At 38.3% G+C, this 25944-nt stretch overlaps 1 protein-coding gene across 8 annotated transcripts in view; it reads right to left on the bottom strand.

The window, feature by feature from the left end:
• Positions 1-25944, bottom strand: part of NUMB (NUMB endocytic adaptor protein) — a 186566-nt gene that overhangs the window by 6800 nt on the left and 153822 nt on the right. For 3 of the 8 annotated variants that reach the window (XM_012741285.2, XM_012741290.2, XM_076003881.1), the window contains 7 exons: positions 18249-18323; positions 14951-15091; positions 10954-11158; positions 8169-8462; positions 6417-6566; positions 3823-3969; positions 496-2568 (listed from right to left, as the gene is read on the bottom strand). In XM_012741285.2, the coding sequence (XP_012596739.1) occupies positions 1853-2568; positions 3823-3969; positions 6417-6566; positions 8169-8462; positions 10954-11158; positions 14951-15091; positions 18249-18323 (1728 nt within the window). In that variant the 3' untranslated portion in view covers positions 496-1852. Of the gene's footprint in view, positions 1-495; positions 2569-3822; positions 3970-6416; positions 6567-8168; positions 8463-10953; positions 11159-14950; positions 15092-18248; positions 18324-25944 lie in introns of those variants that run through there. The other 5 variants (XM_012741313.2, XM_012741326.2, XM_076003882.1 and 2 more) reach the window with 2 other exon arrangements.

The raw sequence follows: 25944 nt of genomic DNA, 5'->3' as shown, positions 1-25944 counted from the left end.
GAGGTGAGAGTAAAATCACTCTAGACCAGTGATTCTCAACCCTCTTCCATACTGGGAGCTTAAAAAACTGAACCTGGGGTTCTCCGCTCCTGAAATTTGATTTTAATTGGACTGAGTATAGGCCAGCCATTAGGATTTTAAAAGCCTCTCAGGTAATTCTTTGGAGCCCAGGTTGAGAAGCACTGTTCCAGCTCTGGGGTGAGGCTGAGATTCTGCATTTCTAACCAGCTACTAGGTGAAGTCCATGCTGCTGTTCCAGAATACACTTTGAGCAGCAAGAAGGTGACTTTAGAGATGCACTCAGGATCAAGCCAAACTTAAAAGTATGAGTGAAAACATGAATTTTAAGGATATTCTAGTCCTAATAAACGATTTTCTGGCCACTAAACTTAGGATCTATAGCAGCCATAGAATAGAGAGAGAATAAATCCGAAAACCCCTAAGTAAACTCGTTTGCTTAAAAAAAGAGAAAAACAGCCCTTCATGGGCAAAAGCTTCTACCACGAACATTTATTTTTGTTAAAGCAGATTATAAATTCTCATCAGTACAAATATATATAACTTACATTTGATTGTAAGGCCAACGTTCAAAAGTAAAAATAAGATGGGATCTCATGTTGTTACCCAAAGTCAAGTGACTGCAACTGGCGATGGGATGTTCTGCTCACCAAAAAAGGGAGGGGTGGCATACACACAAAGCTAATAAACAGGAATCCCCATACCCACAAAACTTGTGGAAACAAAATTTAAAGGCCAAAACAAAACCCACCAAGACCCACATTATAAACCAACACAGTAACCTGTGTTCCCTTCTGTGGTAAGATTATGTAATTGTTACCTTAGTGTTAAAACAAAGGATTAACATAAGGAAATTGCAGCAATATATAAAAGATAATACATAATCTCTATAGAGCATATTTAAATTGATTCCATTAAAATAATGACATTAGAATTTCACCATAGGTTTAAAACCAGGACAATACTGCTTTCATTATTTAAAACTACAACCTAGTGACTATATTGGTCATAAGCATGATTGTGGTTGCAATGTGTTACTTACAATGAATGATAGTAAACAAGCTAGGGATCCCGTCTGCAACTTCCAATCTTTCCATTTTTATTTCAATAGGCATCAATGATAAATCAATCTTATGTACAATTTCTTACAACTAACCCTTTTACCTTTGGCAAGATTACTTACAACTCATACAACTTTCTTATATTGAGAACTATTTAAAATATTCTAAATGCATAAAAATAAAGATTTTGGCTTTTTCGATATATATATTTATAATATTTATTCTGTTACTTAAAATGGAAGCTCAACTTCACCCCCAAAATATAGCTCTGCTAGGCAGTTGCTGATATGCCCTCCTGGGAATTCTGGCAGCACAGCCTGCCCCCTCTCTTCCCTAGCCTGAGCACAAACCAGTCTGTTCTTGATCTCTCAGGCCAGTACTGAGAAGAGGCAGGTGAATGGACTGGAAAACAAAGGGAGATTGTTATGCTTCCCGTTGTGTTTTATATTCCAGTAAATGTGCTTTGAATACAGATTCCTATTCAGATATTTCTGCCTCTCTATTGCCAGAGATTTGTAAGGGGGTGAGGAAAAAGGGAAGAGGGGGGCAACATTTCCTCAACTACTTTAGCCTAACTGCAAGGCAGCTTTTCTCTAGGAATGGTTTTCTCCGTGTCTTTCAAAATCACCCCTTACTGTACTCTGGTTCTGGACTTATTCCTTGGGACCTTTGGGATTAGTAAAAAGAGTACTGATCAGGAAGACAAAGCCCCCTTTGCTCCTTTGACCTCTGCCCCTTAAGTATGGACAACATCCATAAGCCATAGGGATTGCTTAAAGTTCAATTTCAAACGTCTTCTGTAAGTCACTGGAGAAAGGGTTGGTAGGGGAAGGATTAGTACGCTGCTTGGACTTGCTTTCTAATGCAGCCCACTGGGCTTCAAAAGGATCCACGGGGCAGGTACCTGCAGGAATCTCTGTGTGCTTGTCTCCTGAGGCCAACCTGCCATCGTCTACACCATTGAAAGCTGCAGAACCGTTGAGGTGCTGAGCAGGAGGCTTAAAGAAGGGACTGGTGGTAGTGCTGCTTGTCTCATACTGAGGGAATGTCTGCTGCTTGGCCAGGCTGGGTGACTGATGGGGTTGGGCAGCCTGAGGATGGCTTGCAGTGCCAAACACATTGGCTACCATCTGAGACGGAGTGATGCCCACCACAGGCACATTAGGGGCTGGATAGGGCATCCCATTGGCCACAGGATAGGACTGGGCAGGGACAAAGGCTGGCTGCAGGGGTGGGACCACACCCACTGGCACAGGCTGAGAGGTGAGGAATGCATTCCCTTGGAAAGGTGGTGCTGGATGGGAGACGGCAGTGGGTGGAGGCGGCTGGAGAACTGGCTGCAAAGGAGCAGCTGAGCCCTGGGGCTGCTGAGCCCGGACGCTCTTAGACACCTCTTCTAACCACCGGTCGGCTTCAGAGGGAGTGCGTCTATGACCAGCCTGGAAGAGACCTGGAGAGGCAGCACCGGAAGATTGACCCCACTCAGTCCCTGGAAACAAGATGAAGAGAAACAAAAGATTCTGATTAGGGATAACTGATTAGGGAGCCTCTTTCCTCACCTTTTAACCTTGATTATTTGATCCTAACATGTAGAACAAGTCCCCCTAATGGGACATTTTGTGGTTTTGGGAGGAAAGTCCTCTACTAGCAAATGAGAAGATTTTGTGGTAGGACAAATAGAACCTGTCAGGCAATGATGCTGTCTCAGCCACGTTGAGGCACTTTCTAGATATGGCTCAAATGCATTGAACCAAGGCAGCTGGCTGGTGTCAGAAACCCTTCCCTGTTGCTCATCCACAATACAACTAGCTTGCACATGCTCTAACAGGCCTGAGGTGATTCATCTTCTGCTCTAACAGGGCAAAAAGAAAAGAACCAATGACCTGGCCTATCTCACTGGCAGCCCCTGCCTGGCTTCCAGACATACAGGGTTCTTACTGGTGAACTACCTTTATTACTATTTTAAAACTTTTTGGTTTTATAGTTAATAGATGTTCATTATAGAAAAACTAATACAGAAAAGCAAAAATAAAGTGGTTTTTTTTTTTTTTTTTTTTTTTTTGAGACAGAGTTTCGCTTTCTTGCCTAGGCTAGAGTGAGTGCCATGGCGTCAGCCTAGCTCACAGCAACCTCAAACTCCTGGGCTCAAGCAATCCTCCTGCCTCAGCCTCCCGAGTAGCTGGGACTACAGGCACGAGCCACCATGCCCGGCTGATTTTTATATTATATATATTAGTTGGCCAATTAATTTCTTTCTATTTTTATGGTAGAGACGAGGTCTCGCTCAGGCTGGTTTTGAACTCCTGACCTTGAGCAATCCGCCCGCCTCGGCCTCCCAGAGTGCTAGGATTACAGGCGTGAGCCACCGCGCCCGGCCTAAAGTGCTTTTTGTAGCACTTTTTGTGGTCCTGCCATTGTAGGGGGCAGGGTCCCCTCTTCCTATAGATATATCCACACATCACCAAATCCAGTGATGGATTCTCTGAAGTGGGGCCCAGGAATCTGTGTTTTATGAAAGCTCTTTTATAAAAGTTCAGTTCCATAGTCCTAAGTACTATTAATCTAATAATCTCTTTTGTTCATCTCTTTAGCCACCTTCTCCTAATAGCAGCTTATTTCCAGGAGGGAACATCCTTGTCCTAAAAGATTGCTTCCTAGTTCCCATTCAGGTAACTGGCTGATTTTAGAACCAAGGTCACTTATCTGATCCCAGAATCCTCGCCACCATCTGTGGCCACCTTACCCGAACATGTGGCTGCAATTTTCTTGTTAGCAGCATCAGGGGCATGGGCCCAGGGGTTGGTTTCACGCACAGGCATTGCTACGGGTGAAAGAGCAGTATGGGCTGGCTTAGCAGCAAGCACATGGAAGGCTGAGTCAGTGCCATTAGCTACAATGGGAGCAGACAACATCAATGCAGTTAATTCATGCAGGGTGTACAAGTGATCCCTTGGAGTTGGGTCAGTCATGCCAATGTATGATACTGGTGGAACAAATAAGACAGAAGAGTTGATGTTTTTGGGATAACCATGCTCTCTTGCAATGGATATACATACCTTTGGTCAAGAGGGAATTAGTGGTTGTAATTTAAATGGTTGTGCCAATAAAGTCAAATGATTGTACTAGGAAAATATGTGCATGGAGAGAAGGGAAAATGAAGCTTACAAAAACAATTTCAGTCCGGGTGCAGTGGCTCATGCCTCTAATCCTAGCACTCTGGAATGCCGAGGCGGGAAGATTGCTTGAGCTCAGAAGTTCAAGACCAGCCTGAGTGAGAGTGAGACCCTATCTCTACTAAAAATAGGAAAAATTAGCTAGGCATGGTGGCATGTACCTGTGGTCTCAGCTACGTAGGAGGCTGAGGCAGGAGGATTGCTTGAGCCCAGGAGTTTGAGGTTGCTGTGAGCGAGGCTGACGCCACCGCACTCCAGCCTGGGCAACAGGATGAATGAGACTCTGTCTCAAAAAAAAAAAAAAAACAAAAAAAAACCCAGAAACCCAAAAAACAAATAAAATTTCAAATTAAGTTGAACAGAGCTGTGCTTAGCCTTTGGCATAATTAAGTAAATAAAGCATTTCCCTCTTCTATACTTTTCCAAAAGGCCAAATTATGCCAGCAATAATGGGTTAAATATAATTATTACTCCTTGTTTTCTTCTCAAAACTTAAAAAAAAAAAATATATATATATATATATCATATATATAATGATTCCTTATTATGTGCTAGGCACTAGGCTAATAGTATTTTATATGGATCATCTCATTTAGTTCTCTTAAAACTTCCATAAGGCTGGTATTATCCCCATATTAAAGATGAGAAATCAAACTTGATATGTGTTTTCATTTGCTTAATAAATTTATTCCAGATATCTATACCAGTTTCTACTCTTTAGCTCAGCTCTCTATCTTATTTAGTATGGAGCAGACAAGCACCTTCCCCTGCCCTACAATATAATTACTCCCTCTTAACACTGGCAACCATGCCTATGATGTTGGTACTATGTTACCCAGATTTGTCTAAAAGACTGTCTCACCTACAGACCAGGATCTCCTTAAAGGCAGGAAAAGGAAACTGAAATGTTCTATTCAATTTTGTACACTCCAGTACACCTTGTAAACAGAGTCAGTAGAATATAATGGGTACTATATTCAAAAATACCTGAGTTTAAATCCTGGCTGTATGATTTGGGCAGTTTACTTCTCTGAGCCTCATTTTTCTCATCTATAATACCTACCTCACGGGGTAGTTGTGATTAAATAAGACAATACATGAGTACTTGCCACAATGTGGCAGGTACTGTGCTAAATGCTTAATAAATTGTGCTTATTATTATTGGTCTCATGTTTGTTAGATGTCATGAAAAGCTATTTGGTGCACATGACTATAAAGGTTTACTTAACAGAGTGAGAGAAAGACCCCGGGAAGAAAAGCATGTAGCTTCCTCCAAAAGGAGGAGGGCACAGTCTCCAGAGCAGAACTTTCTTTGAGCCCTCTCTCAAGAGAAGTGGAGAGAGAGTAATTATAGGAGCTCTAATTCTAGAAGTTTGTAATTTAAGTTACATACATTTTTTTGTTGACCTCTGAGTCAATATTCACTGTTAATTCAGTATCTCTGAAAATAACTCGTAAGTTCTTCAATGCCACAAAGGCAAACTTGAGGACACTGTTATAGAAGATGAAATGAACTAAAGAGCCAAAAGAAATACCTCATTATTTATAAGCCTTCTTGTTAGAGACGAGGCTGAGACCAGGGATTCTCAGCCATGGAACTACTAACATTTCAGGAGGGATAATTCTTTGTTGTAGGTGCTGTCCTGTGCACTGATGGATGTTTAGCAGCATTCTTGGCCTCTAACCAGATGCCAATAACAACACCCCTCTCCTCAACTTGTGAAACCCCAAAATGTCTCCATACAATGAATATCAAATTTTGCCCCTAGTTAAGGGCCACTACGCCAAAGAGAGAATAAAATTTGAACCAATTCTGATAACTATTGCTTTTGGAAAACTGGCCGGACACTCTGACTCTTCATAGTCAAATGGCAAATAAAGCAGTAGGTTGGGACTATAGAAAAATCCTAACAGAATAGGATGAAAGATGGGCACATACATGCAAAATGACAAAAGCAAACATCTCAGGAAACAGGAAGGGGAAAAAAAGCACAAAGACATTGCTGAACAGGGAAATCAATGAATCTAACACATTACCAAACAGGGAAATTAATGGGACTGACCAGCTTTTAGGAAGCTCAGGATGCCAACTTACAGTTAGTGAGCTGCATACTAAATGTGCTAGTTTTAAAGAGAACAGCTGTGCAAGTCAGAGGGCACCAACCTTGGAAGGCAGGAGATTGTGGTGCCACCACTGTTACTGGTTTGGTCATCGGGGCAGATGAGAAGGGGTCCTCAGAAGGGGTGCTGAAGGCATTGGTGATCTGCGAGCAAAGGGAGCTGATGCTCTCTGCCTCCCCTTCTACCTCTGGCACTGCAAAGCAAACAGAAAATGGCTCCAGACAGAAAAATGGAATAATCTTAAAATATAACAGATGACACAAGTTACCATTTGATACTGTACGGGGAAGAAAAATACTCAACTAACTGTCCAGTAGGGCTACAAACACAGCTTCAAACATTTTCCTGAGCATGATTTCACTGGCTTTTCAGATGAGAAAGTATAAAATGTCAACAATTCATGTACTAAGGTACATCTTGTTCCTTTGCAAAACCCCAAATTTCTTTATTTCCTTTTCTTGTAACATTCTTGGGAATTTGGTGTTCTCTTTTTGTGCTAAGATGTTCAGCTAACTAGACCTTTCGAGAAGACATCTGTAACCTGTATGCCTTCCAACCTATTCCCAAGGCTGTGGTCTGAATTGAGTTCTGGAGCCAGTTAGTAATTCTGTCAGAAAAATGGGCTAAAGTCTGAAGCACCAGTGGATGCTCAGTGCTTTTCTCTGTAACAAACTGGGAAAGTGCCATCACTCTCATTTTTCTCCCAAGTCTCTAGTACCAAGTACATGAACGGTGATAACATGAAAAAGTGAACATAGGTATAGTACTCTAGAGACTTTGTTCTTAATACTGATTCTAGGATACTTTTGTATCACTGAGGAAGCTAATTATGTGTGCTGAACATTTGTTTGCTCTTCTATAAAAAGAATAGTTTTGTTCCCCATCTGTGACAGAGGGAGACTAAAACAAGGTACTTGAAGCATCTGGAGTTTCAATTTTTATAGGAGTTGAGAACTAAAAAGACTCTCAGTAATCATCAAGTCCAACTATTCTTTAGGCCTAGTTTTATCTGTCAAAAGAACTTAACTCTACTTTTTTACCATCAGTGGGAATGCCCTATTGAGAAGAGCTTCCTCATATTGTTATAGCAATGGCTTGACATGTCTCAGAGGGAAGCAAAATAAGGCCCAATAAAAGCACTGACAAGATATAACACTTTAGCTTCAGATTGTATGATAAGGATAGAGCTACAGGGGCTAGCTCAGCTGTACAGAAGCATACAAAGGCCTGTGTGGCAGTTCTGAAAGGTAATATTTGTGAGCAAGCCCACTGTCTATGATGAACGATAGATTCTATATTTAAACAAGAGACCTGTTTAGAGTTTCCTCCTATGGAGCCAACCAGCCAGAAGGACAATGGACACTTATCCATTTCTTCTGGTACATCTGCTAATAATTATATTTAAATGTATAAATTTCTAAAGCCTCTTTAATTAATTCCTTGCTGGGTCCCAAATGGAAGAATAAGAATGGAAACTTGAGACCCTTGATGTCTGCACGCAGTTTGGCTGAGAGGTAGTGGGTGCACTTACATTTGGATAAACCACAAACCTTGTGGCTAAGGCTAGAAATTCCATCAGGGCTCTGTCACCTATTTGTTGAAGAGAAATTAATAATTCATATCTCTCTCCATGGGCCTTAGTTTTCCTTCCATGGGAAATGACACAAGATACAACCATGAACTGACCTCAAAGAAAGAGGAGTGGCTAGTTTGATAGGATTACTGTCTCCATGGGAAGGTGATAATAGTGCGTTAGTGCTAGAGTACCCAGTGAGTCAGGTAGTTGCTGCATTACCTGCATTTTTTATGGGGAAATCAGTCTTCCTCTGCATAGTGGAAGGCAACTCATTGATGCGTAGGGATAGTTGGCGTTTAAAGGGTGACATCTTCTGGCTAAGAGCAGGAAATCCTCGGAAAGAGCCTTGGCGAGCAAGCTGTTCAATCGGCGCGTGCCGGCGTGGGATGGCATGAGGATTGTTCATCTCCAGAGAGGCAGAAGCATCCAAAGTGGGAGAGGTGGGAGACGACGGGGATGGGGCAGTGTTGCCAGAGGCCACTGATGAACCAACAACTGTCTTATCTGTTTCAGCTCAAAAAAGTCAAGAGAAAGAGGACCTTAGCAATGTCTTCAAATAATTTGAGTTTACAGAGCTGACAAACTCAAACATTCTTTAGATCTTTTTTACCCATCTCCTTCCTAATATTTTTTAAAAGATAGGCTAGAAGCAGGATTCAGATCTATTTTTTGGACAGAAAAAGTAATAACCTACTATATGTCACATAATATATCTACTAAGACAAAAATGTTAGATTTTTTATTCTTACGCAGTGATTTATAATTTGACTTTAAACAGGATTTAAAAAACCCCTATGAACTAATGTGAGGTCCTTTAAACAGCAGCCCTAACCTTTTTGGCATCAGGGAGCAGTTTCATGGAAGACAATTCTTCCATGGACTGGAGGTAGGAGTGGGGATGGGGATGGTTTCAGGATGACTCAAGCACATTACATTTATTGTGCAGTAACCTCTCTGCTAATGATAATCTATATTTGCAGCCACTCCCCAGTGCTAGCATCAGCACTTCAACTCCACCTCAGATCATCAGGCATTAGATTCTCAGCAAGGAGCGAGGAATCTAGATCATTCGCACATGCAGTTTACAGTAGGGTTCATGCTCCTATGAGAATTTTATGCCGCTGCTGATCTGACAGGAGGTGGAGCTTATGTGGTGATGCCAGTGATGGGGAGCAGGTGTAAATACAGATGAAGCTTCACTGGCTCACCCTCCACTCACCTCCTAATGTGTGGCCTGGTTTCTAACAGGCCACTGACCATTACCACTCCACGGCCCTGGGATTGGGGATCATAGCTTTAAGAATGGTGATTCAGGTTAGGTGTGGTAGCTCATGCCTACAACCCCAGTGCTTTGGAAGGCTGAGGTAGGAGGATTGCTTGAGTTCAGGAATTCTAGACCAGCCTGGCCAATATAAGAAGACCCTATCTCTATGAGGAAAAAAAAAAAAAAAAATTAGCCAGGTGTTGTGGTGTGTGCTTGTAGTCCCAGCTACTCAGGAAGCTGAGACAGGAGGATCACTTGAGCCCAACAGTTTGAGGCGGCAGTGAGCTATAATTGTGCCACTGCACTCCAGCAGCCTGAGCATCAGAGCAAGACCATATCTCTTAAAAAAAAAAAAAAAGATGGTTCATGGTTTTCAGTGTTTGTTTGGTGGTGGACAGATGAGGGGGGACTTTGGGAGTGACAGAATCTAAATAAGCTTAACTATAAACATATACTTTTGATTAGGTGTCAAAGAATGTCATATAAAGCAATCTTTAAATCATGGAAAATATGTATTTGTGGTTCATTTGAATACAAGCATACAGAAGTAAAATTTTAAATTGGATTGAACCTAAATATAAGACTGTTCCCATGGGGGTACTAGTTGAGTCCCATTCTGATTATGGCAAATCTACCCCAACTCTTATGATCCTTTGTGGATCTTAGGACTCAGTCTCTTTGGAACTGCTGTGCATAGCAATGAGTATTATTTGGTGGCATTAAAGATTATGCTTTCAGCTTAAAAACCCACTAATGCACACTGAATAATAGCTATACAGATTAAATTTTCTAGGAAAGAGCATGAATTTTCTTATTCTTTGGTTTTCTGGTGCAAATGCTTACAAGAAGTGAAAAAAAGTCACTCTTAGTAACTTCATTTTAAATAAAAACAGGTATTTTGGGGGGGGAGCTTAAGAATTAGAGATGTTTAGGTCATTATTAGATCAATGAGATTATCTAAAATGGCTGATTTAGAACTAAAAGGACATAGTAAAAAATTTATCAAAATTATATTAATGTCTATTAAACTGAACTGTTTGTGTGTTTCTTCTTGGCTTCAACCCTAGCTATATATAAGAATGCAAAGCGTTTTCAAGCCCTATCACTTAGTTCTAAAATATACCCAACCCAAATTTACAGACTCCTGAGGAACTTGAATGTTTGTATAGGCATTTCTGCTGTGATTCCATGTGTACCTAAAGAAACACCTCCCATTCTACAAAATCACACACTAAAATTAACAGGAGGCTATGGAAAAAGAGTTAGGGGCTGACCTCTCAAAATCTATAGACTTTTGTGACTATAAAGCACTAAAAACAGCAATAATCGAAACTAAACAGTATCACTGTTAAATCTCTGCCAGCATAGTCAATGGATCCTTTGCAGCCCTAAACCCTGGAACTTGTGCTTCTTTTTTCAAGATGTAGATACTTAAGGGCATTTGCTTCTTATAGAGATCAGATACATCAGAATTAAAAATCTGTTTCAGGATTGGAAGGGAGGGGCGTATATCTTTGCAGCTTCTTCAAATGTACTTTCAATTTTTCCAAAAAGAGTAAATTTGAAGCCATTAAACTAGGCACTCTAAAGGAAGGTACTTTTGTAAGATTTTCAGCTTTGTTATTAAGGTCTTATATGGCTAAGGGTTCTCCTTAAAATATATCCCTAAAAGCTTGAAATTTTACCCTGTTGGGAAAAATTGAATTAAATAAATATACATTGTATTGGAATAGATTGTACCTTTCTTGGCATCTTGCATTTGTTTCATGATCTCCTCTCTTTCTGCTTGTTCGGTGGCTGTTGTGACGCGGAATGATCCTTCTCTTGTAAAAGTGGTCCGACTAGCATCAAAAGTAGCAGTCACTCCACATTCCTTCTCCCGCTTCTGCTTACGCTCTAAACAGGCTGCAAAAGCACAGCCTACAGCATGGCTCAATCTTTCACCCTGTAGAGAGCAGAAGGTAGTAAAGCTTTTTTAGAGTTATAGTACCAACAATTACATACATACAAATAAGTCTTTTTTTTTTTTTTTTTTGAGACAGAGTCTCACTTTGTTGCCCAGGCTAGAGTGAGTGCCGTGGCGTCAGCCTCGCTCACAGCAACCTCAAACTCCTGGGTTCAAGTGATCCTCCTGCCTCAGCCTCCCGAGTAGCTGGGACTACAGGCATGTGCCACCATGCCCGGCTGATTTTTTGTATATATATTTTTAGTTGGTCGATTAATTTCTTTCTATTTTTGGTAGAGACGGGGTCTCTCTCAGGCTGGTTTCAAACTCCTGACCTTGAGTGATCTACCCACCTTGGCCTCCCAGAGTGCTAGGATTTACAGGCGTGAGCCACCGCACCCGGCCTAATAAGTCTGTTTTCACATAAGGCAAAATGTTGCAAACTCCAGCTTAAAATTAGGTTTTAATATATTAGTATGCCAAGTTAATTTAAATGAATAAATCAGGTAGTGCTTATGATACTTCAATTATATTAACTGTTATAGGCCTTGGGTAGAGGGATCATCAGTAACCCGTGCTTTTTCGAGCAGCCATGGTGAGCTCCTTATCATTCAGGCTCCCTTTGTCATATCATCTCTAGTCACCATGTTAGAAGATCCTGCTCAAGGTTCTAAGCCTTGATGTGCAAACTTCTAGTTGCCCTTTAGGGGAATTATGGAAATATTTACTAGGCATTTCTAAGAAATCACTGGAAAGGTAAGACAAAGTTCAAGAGCTTAATACATTGTTAACATGTCTAGGCAAAAAAGGTATAAACTAAAAACTTCTGATAAATAAATACAACTCCAGTGATTAAAAGAGAACCAGACAAAGGAAAACTTAGCTTTCTGTTTCCTGTTTTGAATGCTCCCCCTCTAGGCAACCCTTTCCATTTATGGCCCTCAGTGCTTTTAGGCTTTCTACTGTCTATACCTTTCCTATCTTCTTCTAGCTCTACCCAATCCCCAGCTCTACCTCCCAACCAAACACAGGCAAAACTGAAAGCAGGTTTTCATTCACATTCTCTACTTACAAAAGAATTAAACAGATAAAACAGATTTATGTATGGGAAAAGTGGGGGACTTGTATAAACTAAACATTGCTTTATAGATACATACCCTGTATTACCCAGAATCAATTTAATAAATTCAGTGGATTATTTTTCATAGGGTTATCTGTATTTTAAACCAAATCTCTAATTGTGGAATAAAAAAGTTAGAGATGGCATAATAACTGTAGGCATCATTCATAGTGAGAAGAGATATTTGGGCACAGGGAGTTTCTTGTGGTGTTCTCAAAAATCACTCCATGTAAGCAGCTGCTCCTACATAGGCTCTGAACAAATAATTTCACTGGATTTTACTTGCTAATATCAGATATCATGAGGACAGGTAATGTTTAAAATGCTTTTTGTCTCTAAGACTTTACATGACTGTAAACTTTTTGACTGCTTATTTAAAGACTGATAGACTTAGGGCCAGGCTCTGCAGCTCAGACCTGTAATCCTAGCACCCTGGGAGGCTGAAGTGGGAGGATTGCTTGAGCTCAGGAGTTTGAGACCAGCCTGTGCAAGAGCGAGATCCCATCTCTACAAAATAAATAGAAAAACTAGCTGGGCGTGGTGGCTCACACCTGTAGTCCCAGCTACTTGGGAGGCTGAGGCAGGAGGATTGTTTGAACACAGGAATTTGAGGTTGCAGTGAGCTATGATGATGCCACTGTAGAACCTGTTTGCTTTTGAACATAGCTCTATTATAAGGACAGAGTTATATGCCAAGGAAGCTTATTATTATTTCTCCCCTAGGCCTAGGGCAAAAGTTTCTGAAGAGTGACCTTACCCGCAACCAACAGCATCACCTGGGAACATGATGTAAGTGCAAAAATTCTCAAGCCCCAATCCCAGACCCACTAAATGAAAAATGCTGGGGGTGGAGCTCAGCAATCTATGCTTTTAAAACAGGTAATTCTGATACAGTAGAACTACTGGCCTAAGAGATTCAAACAACCTGCAGGGCCATGATTTGACAATAAAAATAGTTTTAAGGCCGGGCGCTGTGGCTCACGCCTGTAATCCTAGCTCTTGGGAGGCCGAGGCGGGCGGATTGCTCAAGGTCAGGAGTTCAAAACCAGCCTGAGCAAGAGCGAGACCCCGTCTCTACTATAAATAGAAAGAAATTAATTGGCCAACTGATATATATATATAAAAAAAAAATTAGCCGGGCATGGTGGCGCATGCCTGTAGTCCCAGCTACTCGGGAGGCTGAGGCAGAAGGATCACTCGAGCCCAGGAGTTTGAGGTTGCTGTGAGCTAGGCTGACGCCACGGCACTCACTCTAGCCTGGGCAACAAAGCGAGACTCTGTCTCAAAAAAAAAAAAAAAAAAAAAAAAAAATAGTTTTAAAATTGATATCAGAAACTCTTGAACTTTGGATATACTGTATTTGTGGTTTTCTTAGGGTCTGAGACAGAGAGAGAGGAAAAAAGCATAGTTTAGTTACTTCAATTCATTCAAAGTGCCTGTGTCAGACCAAGGAAGAACAGCTTAAACAATATTAGCTACAATTTGTGGAGCAGTAAATGTGGGCCAGATCCTATGCTAAGTGTGCTTATAATCATCTGATGTAGTCTTCACAATAATTCTCTCCATTTATATAAGTAGATACTAAGACTTAGTGTTAAGCAACTTGTTCCAAATTCCACAGTGAGTAAGAACTAGAATCAGGACTGAAACCCAGATCTCACCCAAAACCTGAGCTCTTAACATTTGCTAATACAGGTTTAAAAAATTTTGTCAATTTTAGAGCATGGCCACCATCTCTCTTCCAGGTTAAACCTTGGCAAGAGCTTAATTGGGTTGTAGCCTTCACAAATGGCTATAATGCCTATTCTGTCTGGACTTTTAAAAACTCAGACATTATAACTCTATGTTATATGTACAGATTCAGTATCCTTATCTGAAATGCGTGGTACCAGAAGCATTTTAAATTTTTTTCAGATTTCGGAATATCTGTGTTATACTTACAGGTTGAGAACCCCAAATCCAAAAATCTGAAAATCTGTAATCCGAAATGTTCTAATAAGTATTCCCATTGAGTGTAATGTTAATGCTCAAAAAGTTTCAGACTTTGGAGTATTTCAGATTTTTGGATTTGGGATGTTCAACCTGTAGTAAGATTATCATCATCTGAAAGACTTATCTTTCATGTCAGAATTTTAGGTAATTTACATGAAGGATGAACTTATTCTCTATTTTAAAACAAAAACAAAGATTTCTACTATGCAACAATTTCTAGCATACTTAATTCTACCAAATTTAGTATTTCTATTTTTATAATTAGTTGAAAATATATTCCAACTCAATTCTTTCATTTATAGTAGTGTTTTTGCAAATAAATTTATAGCACCATACCTAGATATGTTAGCAAACAAATAACATTTAAGAATCCTGAAAATATTTCTAATTATAAAAAGTTTCAGAGTTTAGCAACCACCATCAGACGAGCACTTTTACTCTCTTTAATGACCTTGGATCTCAGACAATCATTTTGCTCTGTGCATTGCAACTCACTGGGTTACACCAAAAGTGCAAACTGTTTCAACAAAAGGAGTGGAAGTAGGCTAGTTTAGGCACTTCCAAGAGTAGCTGAAGCAGTATATACTTGTTAAAAATGTATTGGAAACTGCTTGGTTAAGCAAACCCAGAAGGAGCTCAGCTGAGAATACTCATGATGAAATACACATTGTTGAACTCACCGTGTCCTTGACAGCCATGAAGCAGTGACAGATCCAGCGCCGAGTAGTGCCATCACGACATATGTAAGAGAAGGCTCTATCAAAGTTCCTATCTGGGGCACAGAAAGAAACTTTCTCTATTGTCTGGTCAACTATGAGGTCCTAGAAAATGGGAAGCACAAAGAATGGACTTATCAGGTTATTCAAGCTTCTCAGAATAAACACAGGATGTTCATTTCATAATATAGAATCCTTACATCTGATACAACTAGGCTATGGAATAGCTAGATCTGTGTCCAATACTGAGAATTTTACTTAGGGGACATCCCAAGAGGCATTCTGCCCAGATGCCTCCCTTATTTCATCTATGTGTTTTCAAGTATATGCTTGTTGATTCTAGTTTTAGATCTCTTTCATGGTAGATTCTGTGTTCAATTTGGCAATATATGTAAATCAATACATTTAGTCCTTTTGGTTTATTTGCAAATGTAGGCAAATGCATGACAGTCATGTTTTGATGTTATGCAAATTAGCAATATATATACATACATATATATGTACTTTTCTGTACCTTGATTTCTTTCAACTAACAATATACCCTATCCAGTGAATTTTTTATTTCAGATACTGCACTTTTTTAGGTGTGAAATTTCCATTTGGTATTTTTTCATAGTTTTTATTCTCGGCTGAGATTTCCTATCTCTTAATTCAATGAGTATATTTTCCTTTACATCACTAAGTATAGTTATAACACCTGTTTAAAAATCTTTGTGTGCTAATTCCAACATCTGGGTCATCTCGAGTTTGGGTCCTTCTTGATGGTCATTTTTGATGATGATGAGTCAGACTTCTCTGTTTCTTTGTATGCTGAGTAATTGCATTGCTTTGTAGATATTGTGAACGTTATATGTAGAGAGTCTGGATTCTATTATATTTGTTGGAAGTGTTATGTTTTTGGTTTTAGCAGGTAGTTAATTCAATTACACTCAAATGGAAAATTCTATCTTCTGGACAGCAGCTCAAGTATCAGTTTTTATATTTTAGTTGGGTCATTTGGAGTCTGCCTTGTACTGGCATGGTTAAGGGGTCAGAGATTTGGGCAGAACTTATATACAAAATTTAGGGCTCCCCCTCTTTGGCTCATTCATTCCCAGGATTCTCCTTTCACTTTTGAGTGGCTACTGTTACCTCAAATTCTGTCTTCTGGTTTTTCAGAGCAAAAAGACTAAGATTTTCCCACTGAAGTTTTAGCTATCCTAAATGGTACAGACTAGGGCCTGCCCTTAGTCTAGAAGCTGTGAAATGGTAAATCTCTCAGTAAAATTTCCTTCTTTCTGTCAACTTCCCTCCAGAATCTGCCTTCTTTGGGTTATTTTCTTGTACCTTCTTAAATAAGTGGGTTGTTTTGTTCAGAGTATATAGTTGTTTGCAGGGGGGTCAGTACAATAGGAGCTTAATGCAGCCATTGCTAGAAGTGAAACATAGTGAAGGCACTTTTTAAAAATTGTTTTTAATATTTTTCTTCTTTGCAATACAAATATCATTTCCTTTCACATTTCCATCTACAATTCAATCACATTTTCCATCTACAATTTTATTAACTTATTCCCTTTTCTAAGAAACCATTCAAGAATTACTATACTATTAAGTAGGAACACTCTCAGAACCAGGGTAGACATGGGTGAGGAGATGGACAGCAAGGCAATTTGACATAGCTTCTTGCTCAAAGGTTAAGGACTTCAAATTTCGGCTTTTGTTCCATAATAAATTTTTGCAGAAGATCACTGCATGGTCTTATCATAAAAACTGATCCCAACACTGTATTAGTCCCTGCTTATAGCTAAATATAAAGGTGGGAAGAGCAGTCCAATGGTGACAAGACACCAATTACTATTATTCAGTGTGGAAATAATTAAATTAAAGAATGCCAGTTCTGTAAGTAGCTACCAGGGGACAACATCATTGTTATTTAATTGTTTAATTGTTGTAAGCAACAATTAAATACATAGCCTCCAAGTACAACAAACTTCATCCAAACACTAAAGAAAACTACAGAAGTTCCTAAAGTAAGCTAATTAAAATTATCACTGTTTTGAACAGTAATGAACTAATATTTGAGATTATGGCTTGAACTTTAAAAAAGCCTTTAATGGAAGGTCAAAGGACTAAAATGCACCTATATTTAATCACTTAAAATTTATCAGGCAAGTTGGAACTGGAGACCATTATCCTAAGTGAAGTATCTCAGGAATGGAAAAACAAACACCACATGTCCTCTCTAATAATTGGGAGTTAATAGATGGGCACACACAGGTACAAAGAGATGTAAAGTTCATTTGAAATCAAGAAGGGAGGAGGAGAGGGGCAAAAACCTACTTATCAGGTACAATAAGCACTATTTGGGTGATGGGTACACTAAAAGCCTCAAGTTAAGCATTCTAAAAGGTATCCATGTAACAAAAACATTTGTATCCCCTTAATATTATTTTGAAATAAAAAAAAAATTTATCAAGCAAGTTGCCTATCAAAACTGATTTTTACCTGTCAGACTTTCTCCCCTTCTAGCAACATTTGAATGTTTTTGAAAAATTATCTTCTTAAATTTTTTCCTTTTAGGTCTCGTAGGAAATTTTTTTTTTTAAGCCTTCAAGGGCTGTGAGGAAATTTTAATTAATGATTAAATGAACTTATATAACACCCTATAGGGACAGATGTGTGCCTCTATTCTTATTTAGCCACTAAGGACTACTTTCTCTCAAATGCAAAATGCTACTTATGATTTGAGATATTGTTTGGATTCTAGGTAAATGTTAACCAAAGAGCCATTTACTAGTCCTTAAGATGTCGCTTAAACTGGGTTTTCCGTCAAAAGGAAGGTTAATTAGTTCAAATATCACTTTCTAAAAATAGTGGTTTCCAAAAATAGCATTTTCTTAAAGAACAAGAAGATATTTTAGATGTGGTCCATGTTTTTTTTTTTTAATTTTAAACTATGATAAACAGATCTATCATTTTTTATATCAGATTTCTGGGGGTGAAAAAATTTTTTAATTGAACAAAAATAGAATTCTGATCTTAACATTAAATGCTAATGCTTAGTATATTAAACGTGCTATGTCATGTAGAACAAAATGTTGAGGGAATTCTATTTTTCATCGGCTAAATGAGTAACCATATTGGTTTCCTGAACATTTAATAGTCTCTCAGAAGAATGTACTTTGGACAAAGGGGAAGGATACAGAGTGACTACAACAGCTTAATGGTAAAATATTTGATCATTAGAGATTTTAAAAAAACATTAAGCTTATAAAAATCTTACCTTAGTTTTTTCATCCACGACTCTGAGTCCATCTGCTGAGACCCACAAAACTGCCTTAACTGCTTTCTTTCCAGTCTTTTAAGAGAAATCAAAAAGGGAAGGAGGGGAGACAAAAATATAGGTAATATTAAAAAAAGTCATCTTCCACAGAAAACATTGACTTCTGTCTTCCAAAAGTCACAAGTACAGATGGAGTCCAAGTTCAGGAGGGGTGCCCAAAGCCAAATACTCAAACCAAACTGCAGAAACATTCGGGAAAAAACAAGCCAAAGCCATTATTTTAGAAACACAATGCAAAACAATAAGATAAATTAAGTAAAGGAGAAAGGGCAGATGGAGTCAAAACTAAGATATACATTCCATAAGGGCAAAGAATTCATAACTACATTCTTCACCCATTTAAAAACTCAAGAAAACCAAGAGTCAGAAAAATATTAAATACATAAGGAGTTACACCACAAGTAGCTTCTACACTTGTATTTAGAGTAGGATGTAACAGTTAAGTCTAAATTGAGATGCTGACCATTCCACTATCCTCTGACACCAATGTGTATAGCAGGACCCTTGGTTACCTAAAATTTTCATGTTAAAAATGCAGTAAGTTGTCATTATTCTATTAATATATATTTTTTTCACTTCTTGTAGAGCTCTTGGGGCAAGGACATTATTTGAAACCTTAAAATTTGTAACCCTATAATATACTGAAATAAAAAAAAAGAAAAATTATTATTTCTCAGAATTAACACAAAACTGTTTTTTTTTAAATTCATTTTAATTTTTTTTTTTGGAGATAGGATCTCACTATGTTGTCTAAGCTGGAGTGCTGTGGCTAGTCACAAGTGTAATCACAGAGCACTGCAGCCTCAAACTCTTGGGCTCCAGAAGTCCTCCTGTCTCAGTCTCCCAAGTAGCTAGGACAACAGGCACACACCACTGCACCTGGCCTTGGTTTAATTTTTAATTTGACATTAAGTGGAGATATTTTGGGGACACAGGAGCTTTAAAACACTCTGAGAAAATAACTTCTGAGAAAATAACAAGAATTTCCTTTTTAGTGGCTGAGAAAAGACTTTTTGGGCATAAGAATTATATGAGAATAAGCTGATACATGACTTCAAATATCAGTAATAAAATGTATTTTTCCTTTAAACTGTTCCAATGATACAGCAAAATTAAACAAAAGCAGAACAAAGGCTGAGAATAGGTATCAGATTATCACAAAAAAGAATAGATCAAAAAGAATCTGGTGCTAAGGTTGGAACAGCAACCTTTAGAATGGACAAGAACAACAGACACTTTCTACCATTCTCCTCTGTGTTCAAGCCTAGGAATTCTTGATATGGGAGGCATGGCCTTCTTTAAATGAACTGTTATGATCCACTTGGCTTCATCATCTCCACGCCCAACACACATTTGATGAATGCCTATAATATGCCAGCCAGTGGAAATACCTGAAGAGCTCACAGTCCATTGAAAGGTGACACTCAGATAAACAAAAAATCAATAATGTAGTTATAAGTGTTACAGAAGTGCTAAGAACAAGGCACAGTGATGCCAGAAGGGAGGTATAATCAAATCTATTTATGGAATTGGGAAAGGTTATACAAAGGAGAAGACTGAACTGGGTCCTGAAATAATTTTTCCTTGACGCCTTAGGTAGGAAGGCAAGAAATTAACAGAGGTAGTGAACAAGCCAGGCAGAAGAAACAGAAGTATAGGACATGGAAGCAAATAACATGGCAAGTCTGGGGCTCTATAAATATTTCAGTATGGCTTGTTAAGTAAGCTGGGTGAGAGAAGAGCAATGAGAGACAGAGAATAGGAAAGGCCTAGTCATGCAAGGCCTTGTATGCCTGAGGAATTTAATCTTAATTCTCTGGGCAATTAGAAGCCAAGGAAGCAATTTAAACATAATTAAACAGATTTACATTTTTAAAACATCACTTTGACAGCAATGTAGAAGGGTTGGAGGGACTGACAGGAAGCAGGAAGATCAAAGATTCTAGGTAGGAGAAAATGGAGTTGAGCTCCCTTGGCTGAGATAAGTATGGAGATGAGAAGGTTTTAAATGGTAAGTGTAAAGGAGGAGTTGGGGATTCTTCTTTGGTTCTTGGCTTGGTTAACTGAGTGAAGAGGGTACCATCAACTTAAATAAAGAACAGAACAGATGGGAAAGCAAGTTTGAGAGGGCAAGAATAGGAATTCAGCTTTAGATAAGCAAAATCTGAGGTCCACGTGATACCCAGGTGAAGACATCCAATAGATAATTGGATATATAGGTCTGAAACTCAGAAGAGAATTCTAAGATGGAATTTTAGAATTGGGAGACATTACTGGTTGGAGTAATAAGAGGCCAAGGACACTAAAGAACCAATCATTAAACAATTACGATAAAATGAATAAATCCTTGAAATATGAGAAAAGGAATAGCAAGAGGGACAAGAGAATGGAGAGAGAGTAATGTCATTGAAACTAAGGGAGAAGGGTGTCAAAAAGTAATGGATGGTCCAAAATGTCAAATGTTACACAGTGATCAAAAAAGTGAAAAATGAGGCCGGGCTCGATGGCTCACACCTGTAATCCTAGCACTCTGGGAGGCCAAGGCGGGCGGATTGCTTGAGGTCAGGAGTTCGAAACCAGCCTGAGCAAGAGTGAGACCCCGTCTCTACTATAAATAGAAAGAAATTAATTGGCTAACTAATGTATATAGAAAAAAAATTAGCCAGGCATGGTGGCGCATGCCTATAGTCCCAGCTACTCTGGAGGCTGAGGCAATAGGATTGCTTGAAACCAGGAGTTTGAGGTTGCTGTGAGCTATGCTGACAGCATGGCACTCACTTTAGCCTGGGCAACAAAGCAAGACTCTGTCTCAAGGAAAAAAAAAAAAAAAGAAAATGTGAAAAATGTCCACTGGATTATAAAATGAAGATGTGGTCAAGTGACAGAGATTGCGATGGTTAATTTTATGTGTCAACTTTGCTAGGCTGCAGTTACCTAGATGTGTGATCAAACACTAGTCAAAATATTGCTGTGAAGGTATTATGTAGACATGATTAATATTTCCAATCAATTGACTTTAGGTCAAGGAGATTAGTCTTGATGATATGAGTGGGCCTCATCCACTTAGTTGAAGGCCTCAGAGCAAAAACTGAGGTTTCCTGGAGAAGAAGAAATCCTGCCTGAGTTTCCAACCTGCTGGCCTGCTCTACAGATTTCAGACTTGCCAGCCAGTCCCTATAATTGCATGAGTCTATTCTTAAAATAAACCTCTTTTTCATTGGTTCTGTTTTTCTGGAGGTCCTGGACTGATACCGAAGTAGAAGTTAGACTAGAATGGGTTTAGGAAGTAAATGAAAGGTGAGAAGAATCTACAAGTATTAACTACTCTCTTTAAAATGTTTTTCTGTAAAAGAAGCAGAGCTACAATAGGGCAATAGAGAGCTACAACATGCAGAGGATCAAGGGAAGTCTGTAAGAATTGTGATAAATTAGCATGTTAAACTAGTCACACACAATGAGCTTTGGAGCAAGACAAATATGAGTCTGAATTCAGTGTTATTATACATAAGCTAAGCAGGTTATACAGCCCTCTGAGCTTCCATTTCTTTATTAAATATTTGTAGGCTTGTTAAAAGGACTAGAGATTATATACAGCACCTGGACTTTAAATAAATAGGGTAATAAATAACTGGTAGGTTATCACCATCATATTAATAAACTTTTAAAAACCTCTCCCAATAGTAAAGCTTCTTGAAAGAGTGATATATACTTTCAACAAAAATGACAATAGATTATGTTTATATGCTAAATGGCAAAAACCAGTGGAACAATGAAGACTAAAAGCCCAAGAAAAAGAGAAGAATACATTAGAGAACAAAGTCATACAGGAGGCAGGATGGAATGGGCCTAGAATCTAAATTTTAGACAGACAGGAGGAGGGATGTCCCTTCCTCTAAAATGGAGGGATGGAGTGAGGCTGAGTAGAGATGAAGATAGATTTATAAAGGAGAGAGTGGCAAGTTGAGGAAATTCACTCTGGAGAACCAAGGCTTTATCTGTAGAGATAAGAGTACCTGCTTTACTTTGCTGGGGAGAGGAAGACAGACAGGCAGAGTAAAACAGTAAAGATTTAGAATAGCAGTGTGGGGGTAGTAGTATGGTGACTAAGAACCAGGCTGTTGTCTGGGTTTGAATTCTGGTTCTGCAACTTACAACTACTAGTATGAGCAAGGCCACGTTAACTTTTCTATGCTTCAGTTTCTATTGAAATTTCTATATAATGATGTTAATAATCTTGTATACTTTACAGGATTATTGTGAAGATTAAATTAATTAATGTATTTAAAAGGTTTATAACTAGCATGGTCATATAATTTACTGCCCAAACTGGGACCCCTTTGAAAGTGAAAAGGGCCACTATTAAAAGCCAAAAACAGGTGTTTATACTGGCGCCGTTCCAGGCAAACCGGGATAATTGTCACTCCACCAACAATAGTAATTGCTCATATTTAACCAACACTTATGTAACATTTAGTATTTTGTTGGAGGGTAAGCACCATAAGGGCAGGATTTTTCCATCTATATTGTTCACTGCTATATCTCTGGAGCTTGAATAATATCTGGAACAGAGAAGTTGAAGAAATATTTGTTGAAAGAATAAATTTGCTAAATATCTGCTGTAGGGAATGGGAGACAGCTGATCAGTGATATAGAAGACTGCCAAATGGCAGTGAAAATCCTGTGTAAGACATTTTTTTTTTTTGAGACAGAGTCTCACTTTTGTTGCCCAGGCTAGAGTGAGTGCCGTGGCGTCAGCCTAGCTCACAGCAACCTCAAACTCCTGGGCTCAAGCGATCCTCCTGCCTCAGCCTCCCGAGTAGCTGGGACTACAGGCATGCACCACCATGCCCGGCTATTTTTTTGTATATATACTTTTAGTTGGTCAATTAATTTCTTTCTCTTTTTAGTAGAGACGGGGTCTTGCTCAGGCTGGTTTCGAACTCCCGACCTTGAACAATCCGCCCGCCTTGGCCTCCCAGAGTGCTAGGATTACAGGCGTGAGCCACCGCGCCCGGCCGAGACATTTAAATTTATAGCTTTATCAATCCGTTTATTGTGTAGTTGTAGCCTGCAGTGTTCAGCATCTGAGGCAAGACATACTACTATTTCAAGGTTAGAAGACTGGAGATAGGAAAAATAAAAGGTCAATTTAGAATGAGACTGCTCTCCAGTTTGTCACATTACAATACTCAGGAAAATATATAACATTTTCTTGGCCCAATTATGCAGTTATAAAAATATTTGTGCTTTTTAGATATGCCTTGATGATAATTTTTATAGCATTGTACTAATGTATCAGTGAGCAATTGTTATTTGTCATATTTAACGGCTTCTGATTTCTCTAAAGAGGAAAAAAAACCAGATAATACAATTCTTCTTATATTTGTTCATACATTTGAGTACCGGTTCTTTAATGTCACTATAGTTTGTCATATCACAGTTACTTCAGTTAGATACTGAGATACTAATGCTCAAAGATGGCTATAGTTAAAATTAAGTCCAGATTTCATCTTACAAATTCAATAATAACAACACTTTGGTATTATTTGTAAACTTTAGAGTCTTTCATTCTGACAATACAAACTAAGATTTCTGTGGACTTTAAGAAAAGAAGATAAATGTAATTGAGAAGATGAAAGCTTTTGCTTTTGTTTGCCCTAAAACTGTCTACTTAAACCAGTATCTTAGGAAATCAGGTCGAAATTAATTAATCACAGGAATGAAAAAAGATAACTCAGAGTAAGTATGAAATGATGTATGAAAGAATTTACATACATCTTAGTGACACAATCACCTCAGGAAAAAAAAGACTACCTGCTTCAGGTACTAATAAAAAAATGTATAGTAGTTACATAGATGTGAGACATTAAGAATTATTTCATCACCACTGTTCCAGCACTTTCTATTTTAATAAATAATTTCAAGGTTATTGGTAGAATTCACACTGACTTAGTATCATGAAAAACAATTACACAATAAAGATAAAATTGCTTATTCTTCAAAGAAAGAAAATGTGTCTAATATGGGCAGACCTTTATTACCTTAGAATTTAAACTGTTGAAATCTGAGCAGAAAGATCAAGCTAACCTATAAGTAAAAAATGAAAACAGTATAACTTTCAAGTAATCACTCTACTCACTAAATATCCAGCTCAGAATTTAAAAATTAACATCTGCCTTAAAACCTTTTATTATGGGTATTTATAAACCCATATGGCAATTAAGTAGGCTTTGACACTGGAGAAAATGATAAAAGGCAGTGGATTCTATTACAAATCACTAAATCAGAAAACTTCTACCATAAGTAAGAAAAATATACAGGTAATCTCAACATGAAAAAAACTGGTGAAGGAACACAAAATGATTAGAAAAATGACACAGATATAGTAACTTAAGCTCAGCACACTGTAAGATGACTTTCTTCTAAATATAAAAACTACCCACAGTAAAAGGCAATTGAAACAACCAATTACAATAAAGAACTGCTATCTACCTACCTATCTCCAGACTGCTTTTGTTTTGTTTTGTTTTGTTTTAGTAGAAACCACTTTTTAAAAATAAATTGAAAAAGAATGAAGAAGACAAATTGGTGATATTCTTGGTAGGCTGAAAGATCGTTACCTTACTCTTTCATTTTAAATACTGATGTTATCCTGGGAAGAAATGAATTGGAATCAGAGGAATGAGCTTTTAAACTGTTTAAATCAGGAACTGGCAAACTTTTTCCATGAAGGGCCAGACAGCAAATATTTTAGGCTTGATGAGATATTCAATCTCTATTGCAACTACTCAACTCTGTCATTGTAGCACAAAAGCAGCCTCGGACAATATGTAAACAAATGGGCATGGCTTTGTTCCAATAAAACTTTACTTATAAAAACAAATGCAGTAGTGAGTCATAATATCTAGAAAGTATTATTAATTGAATCATTTTGGGAAGATAATTCATTATATTGAAATATTAGATCTGTTGGAATTGTGTCCCCGAATTCGTTTCTTTTCCTTTTTTTTTGACAAATGTATTTATATTCTATTATTTTAAACTGTGAGTCACATCTTTGGTGCTGTCCAACTCAAAAATTCCATAATTCCCAAGATCACTAATGAGATAAGAGCATGCACTTAATCAATATAAATAGAAGTGATATCTGGAGGCAAGATAGCTCTGCTGGGCATATAATAGATAAGAGCAAAAAGATGTTCTAAGCTGAAGTAAAGAAATGCTATAAAGACACATGGAAGCATATTTGGCACAGCCATGAAATGTTAAGAAGCAACAGCAGCAAACAGACCAATTTGGGCAGGAAGGGCAGATCAAGACTTTTCTCAAAGTAAAGTGATTTGCAATTCTATTGTGCAAAATTCCTTCAGTTACAAACCCAAGAGGTCTTCAAAGGTACCCAATGTGTAAAGAATCACTGGTGAATCTTTCTGTCACACCTACACACAGAGATAACCCAATGATCAGAGTAATAACATTAACCCAGCAACCAGGATACAGTGTGCCTCTTAATAAAAGAACAATAGAATTGCTTCATTTTTTTAAATTTGAGGAGAAAGGCCTGGAAGACTACAATTTGATACTTGAATTTCTGAACAGAATGATTATAATGAAGAAATTTTGTCTTATAATTCCA

Source organism: Microcebus murinus, chromosome 6, assembly GCF_040939455.1.
Source record: "Microcebus murinus isolate Inina chromosome 6, M.murinus_Inina_mat1.0, whole genome shotgun sequence".
Classification (NCBI taxonomy): domain Eukaryota; kingdom Metazoa; phylum Chordata; class Mammalia; order Primates; family Cheirogaleidae; genus Microcebus; species Microcebus murinus.
Note: the sequence above shows the minus strand (reverse complement) of the source record. Positions and strands in the feature narration are given on the sequence as shown.